Raw genomic sequence first — 5,908 nt, forward strand, 5'->3', positions numbered from 1 at the left:
TTGTTTTTGACATAATTGTTTACAAGCTGTAATTTGTTGTATGTTAGAACTAAATTTGTTATGGATTTTTTGGTTTTTGGCAAAATCGGAAGTGATAATCTCATTGTCCTCAGCCTCTTTCTTTCCTCTCAGTGATGACACCAACAAGCAATCAGAAGTAAACTTATAACCTCAAAATCGGGACTGATCATCTCGATTGCAAAATTGAAATAGCAAAATGTTGCGTAACAAGGACTGAAACTTGCTACTAAAGGTAGATGGCCTAAAAAGACAGGTACTATTAACTTTGTTCACTTAAAAAGCATGAAAATAACACAAGGAACTAAATGAGCAAATATACAAAATATTATAGGGTTACAGTGTTATTTTCCTTAAAACTAGTAATAAACAATTCGGTGGTTTTTTGTGTGGATTTAATCTCATTGTTAATACAAAATCACATGTTTTTACACTTTCGAGCTTATGATAAGTATTAAACATAGTTAGGAATACTTGTAATAAAGTAGTGCAACTTTTTAGTTAAAACTAAAATCTTATTTGGATTAAGTTAGTAAAGTGTGTTTTTGTTAAAGAGTTTGTTTTAACTAAATAATTTAGCAATTAAGTTACATGAATTGTTTATGTTGTTTGGTCAAATTTGTTAGTTCCATTCTGATGTTTCCACTCAGACCGTACCTTGTTATTTTGAAACTTGCGCACTTCATCTCTAAAAAAAATGACCAAATTGTCCTTACTTTTTTTATTTTATTTTATTTTATTTTATTTTATTTTTTATTTTTCTATTATTTATAATTTTAAAATTGAAATAGGGCCCACCCAGCCCCATCTTATCTCATTATCTTCCCCGGTCCCTTTTGTGAACACTAAACCAAACATCATCCATCGTCCGTTCATAATCTTCTTTACCAACCACCACCTTTTCCATGACACTATCACCAGACCACCATTTTCACCTTCTCGACGTTGCCTTCACACACTATACCATCACCAGATGCAACACTACACTAGGTATGAGCATGGGACGGAACCGATATCGTTCCCGATTTTCCAAAAATCGAGTTTGGTTGAAAGTCAATTCCGAGTACCGAATCGAATTAACATTACCAATATTGATACCAAGAATCATACTGATTTTAAGTATAAGCAACAGTAACAACGGTATCGAGTCCCAAATTTCATTATTTTAGAGCATCGAGTACCATCCAATATGTTTAAATTTGGTACCGGTATGGGATCGAGATTTGGTACTAACTGCTAATCCCTACACTACACTATCAACATTGCCATTATTTACCATCATTTCCAAGCCACCATCAAGCTTATACCATCATCGACTTCTTCACATCATCATCACCTCTATGTACATTGTTGTCGGAATCCTCGACCACCCCTCTTTCACATTCAACAACCTACGACCACCAAAATCGGGTTTTGGAACCCTACAATCCTTGTCTGTTAAAGGTAAAATAGTTTTTTTTAAGTATGTCAGGGACAAACAATGCAAGTTTATAACTAACAAGGAACGTTTCGAATGAAAACAAAACATAGAGACAAAACTAGCAAATTCGGCCAAACCACAAGGAGAATTCATGTTATTTACTCTAATTTGACAAATAAAATAACATTAGAACTTGTTAGGGTTGCATTATAGATAAATAGAACATGTATTTGGAATTATTTCCAAACTTGATGTATAAAAACCTAAATTGTACTTCATGCTCCTTGTAGTATTTGGAATTTAAAAACTTATAATTCATATTTTCATATGTTATTACAATTCATTAAGTAATTAATAAAACAACTAAAAAAAACTCAATCAACTTTGTTAAAAAATATAATATATATCTCATTGAAGCAAAAAAAAAACACAGACCTTTACAGTTTACACCATTGTTGATCTGGAAAATGAAATAAAACTGCCTCAATGTATACATATAATCTACATTTGATATAATTTGCAAGGCAGTTCATTAACACTTAACCTCCTATACCAAAAGACTATGCAAATTGCAAAATATAAAACACATACACAAAACAAGTTATAATAATAAATCAATCATGAGAGAAATAATTATAACATTCAAGAAGCCTCCACCATCATCGTTAGATCTAACTCTTCATCTGAATCAATCACATCCTCAAAGTCATAGTACGGGTTCACCTACACCCGATTATTTTATCACCTTTTGTTTCTTATAAATTATAATCTTTAAAAATAAACACCTTATTTATTCATTTATTGTACCTTAGGTCTTGGTGTTATGGCTTCAAAACTATGAAAGATTGGGGTATCAAAATTAGGGGATTCCAAGACAATGTATGCCCCTTTGTTTTTGTACCTCTCCTCTGCTGCCTAACAAATGAACAAAACATATATAATATTAATATTAATTATCATATGAGTTATAAAGTTTGAATTTTTACCTAAATTTTATATACCATAATGTAAGTAGATCAAAGAAATGTTGATTCAAGTCTAAAATAGGGGAACTAAAAGACATCTTTTAAAGTAAAGAAATCTTGCCATAATAACTGAAAGTCAATATGTTTAGACTCTAAGTTGTACATATGTATAAAAAAAGTGGAAGAATTTTGAACATGTAATGAATTTATTTAAAGAATTGAATATAATTTATGTACATACCTGAAACTGTGGATAATCTGGAGCACTAAAGACAGTAATGAGTTTCCCAGATTCAACAACATGATCAATTGTATACCCTTCATCCATTCCTCCAAGACCAGGTCTTTTTTCCCTTGCATCAGGTCCTTCATGAGATCTAATAATTAACTGCAATAAATTATAATCACATGTTATTTTTATGATTTTATATCCATCAAATGAATAGATGAAGAGAAGATTGATAGCATTACCTTAAGATTGTTTTTCTTTAAGAATTCTTGTGTGTAGTCTGGGCCCCACAAAAGGCCAATACCTCTTTCTTTATTTGGAGATAAGCCTAGTTTCATTGAAGGATCAGACCATAAAACATCTCCAGGAATCAAGTTATGGCCTTCCCATGGAGGATCAAGAACAGATCTTCTGGCTTTCAGTAATTCATCTAATGAGCCAAGAGATAAGGGAAGTGAGTCTGGATTCAGTGTGACTTTTCTGTTCTTCTTTCCTTTGGATCTTTTTGATGGGGAAGGGGGAATATTACGAAAAACCCCTCCATGTGCTGTGTAAACTTGTCCTGCTATAATGGAAGCAAGAGGAAGTCCTTCAAAACATCCTAGACATTTTCGGTATACATGCTTTCCATCTTTTTTCTCACCATATTTGGCAAGAACTTCCTTTTCAAATCCATAAACTGAGGTGCAGTATTTGGATTCATGATTCCCACGAAGTAGGAAGACTCTTTGTGGGATAAACACCTACAAAACATGACATATCAGGATAGATTTAGGATCTTGAATCTTCTATACAAAATCTGACATTCAATATGAACATATTAGGTATGATGGAGTTACTAGTATGTTACACAAGAGACTTGCATTGAATTAACTATAAGAAACTAAACAGATTATACATTTTAAACTATATCTACAAAAACCAAGATGAAATTAGCCATGAAGAAATAGAACTCTAGATTAGATTGGCTTGTTTCTTTTGCAGGACATCTAGCAGAAGCTTTACTTATCTCCATAGGAGCAATGGGAAAATGTAACAAGAAGCTTTACTTATCTCCATATGAGAGGAAAAGAGTATTTCTTTGTATTGATGTAAGGAAATTGAGGTCCATTAAGTGTTACTTACTTTCCAAGCTAGCAAAAGAAGAAAAGTTTCAAGACCCCAAGCTCCTCTGTCAACATAATCGCCATTAAACACAAAGAACCTATTTTCAGATGGAAGCCCAGCATCTTTCAGCAAAAATAACACATCATGCAACTGCCCATGCACATCTCCTACAACGACCACACTCGATCCCACCACACCATCACTACCAGGTTCAATCGGAACCCAATTCGGCTCTTTATGTAAGATCTTCGACGCGGTGAGCACGAGAGCATCGAAAACTTCCACAGGCAGCACGGTAGGGAGTTCCGACGGCCTGAGGTTCTTGGATGCCCAATCGAAGGTTGACATGAGGTTTGTGACCCAATCTAGGGTTAGAGCACCACCAGACGGCCATGTAATGGGGATCTGAGGACGATTTTGAGAAGGAACAGGGGAGGGAGAGGGTTTTTGGTTGTCGTCGGATAAGGATGGGGAGGAGGCAGAGCCAGAGGCACATGCGAGGGAAGCGGATGAGAAGAGGTCTTCGGAGGAGGATGACGGCGGTGGTGGTTCACCGATGGCGGATTCCGGCGTCGCAAGTGGTAATGATTCAGTAGAATCTGGTTGTGATAACATTTAGCTGTCGATGATCGCCGATTATCAAACGAAATTGTGCAAAGTATAAGTGAAATTGTTGGATGCTCCGATCATAAAAATCAGATGCCAAAATAAATTAAAAAGAACAAAAAGAATGGATTGTGACGTGTTTGTGTGGTGTGTCAGAGCCTCGTCAACAACCCAACTTGAAAATTTCTTTTGGTCTTTGGGAAAATAGTCATGGCCAGGTCATGCATGCAATTATGACCCAAACTCGAAGCTAATAAAAATGGTTAACTTTTAATTTTTACAATGTTTTTTTAACCAAAACCATAAAATTGGTCTTTATGTGACATCTGTTTTAGGTATGAATTAATTCTTATATATATTAATTTTAGGTGGTCACAACGTTATGGAGCATTATCACAACGTGGCGGAATGTTTTAGACCACGGGATTAAATAACCCGTAATGGCGTGGTCATAGGTACCATGGCATGGCAGGTGTTTTTAGTGAAAACCCTTCAATTTTGGGCTTTGGACCCTATATAAAGAAAATTGAGGCTAGGTTTCGTGATCATTCAGTCTCCATCACCCTCTCAAACCCAAAAACCTTAACCCTAGCATCCATTGCAATTTGTGAACTCATTCTTGGTGCTTTTTGGTGATCCTTGAAGAAGAACGAAGCCTTTGGTGTGATAGTTTACTTGGGAAACATCATCTACTTCAGCTAGCACATCTCCTGGGCCTTGGTGAGTGTCTAAGATCTAACATTTTCCTTGCTAAGTAGTTAGATCTCTTGATTTTGTCCATTTTCTTCATGTCTTGATGGATTTGAGTGGTAAGATCTCATAAAATTTGCAACTTTATGAATCTCCAAGTTACTTAGAGTGTTTGGTGCCTTGGATTTAATTTATAAGTGAGCTTTAGTGTCATGTATAAAATATTGGTCATAAACCCTTAGTTTTGACCTAATAAGAGTTCAAGACATGCATTGGACATGCATATCTGAAAAAGCATGTTTTTATGATATTTTAGATACTAGAAACCTTTCTGTAATCGTGGGCCATGAGATCTTCAAGATTAAGTGCTTAATGATTAAGCCATGATGTGTTTTCACCCCCTCGTTTTGGACCTAGGGTGAAATCTTTACCTCTTGGTAGGTCTTAATGGATAAAGTTGGAAACTTTATCCATTTAGACAATGGAATGGACCATATTTGAGCTTTTGAGCTCTTAGAATCAAAGAAAACAACTTAACCAATTAAGTTGTGTGGAACCCAGTGCTCATGGTGTGGCCTTAGGTTGCCACGGCGTGGCGGCTGGGCTAGAGTCGTCTATTTTGTCGCTTTACTACCACGGCTTGGCGACCAACTGGAGTTGACTTTGATTTTGGCTTTTGATTATTGACCATTAACTTTGACCAAGTTTGACTTTAGGTTATTTGGGATATTTTGAATAGTAGATTGAAGCTTGGTCCCTGTGTGTTGTACAGATGACTCGTAGAGCCGTTAGTTGGAGTGATATCCAGTTTAGCTATCTTCCTGACATTGAGGTGAGTTTTCCTCACTATACTCATGAGTCGAAGGCACGAAT

The 5,908-nt window shown here is 35.5% G+C and overlaps 1 protein-coding gene across 1 annotated transcript; it reads right to left on the reverse strand.

The window, feature by feature from the left end:
• Nucleotides 1-1,821: 1,821 nt before the first annotated feature.
• On the reverse strand, nt 1,822-4,485 carry PP7 (serine/threonine phosphatase 7). The gene is made up of 5 exons (XM_078980378.1): nt 3,758-4,485; nt 2,875-3,375; nt 2,645-2,791; nt 2,246-2,353; nt 1,822-2,161 (listed from the first exon to the last, which is right to left on the reverse strand). Exons 1-5 carry the CDS (start codon nt 4,352-4,354, stop codon nt 2,081-2,083), a joined length of 1,434 nt encoding a protein of 477 aa, XP_078836504.1. The 5' UTR covers nt 4,355-4,485; the 3' UTR covers nt 1,822-2,080.
• Nucleotides 4,486-5,908: the final 1,423 nt, after the last annotated feature.

Source organism: Lactuca saligna, chromosome 2 (genome assembly GCF_052625555.1).
Source record: "Lactuca saligna cultivar CGN05327 chromosome 2, ASM5262555v1, whole genome shotgun sequence".
In the NCBI taxonomy this organism is placed as follows: domain Eukaryota; kingdom Viridiplantae; phylum Streptophyta; class Magnoliopsida; order Asterales; family Asteraceae; genus Lactuca; species Lactuca saligna.

What these genes read in the sequence shown, in the direction of transcription:
- PP7 (XM_078980378.1), bottom strand. Translation starts at nt 4,354, where the DNA reads ATGTTATCACAACCAGATTCTACTGAATCATTACCACTTGCGACGCCG. An exon ending in TAAAGAAAAACAATCTTAAG is followed by an intron (nt 2,792 to 2,874) that starts GTAATGCTATCA and finishes AATTTATTGCAG; the next exon opens with TTAATTATTAGATCTCATGA. An exon ending in CCATAACACCAAGACCTAAG is followed by an intron (nt 2,162 to 2,245) that starts GTACAATAAATG and finishes AATCGGGTGTAG; the next exon opens with GTGAACCCGTACTATGACTT.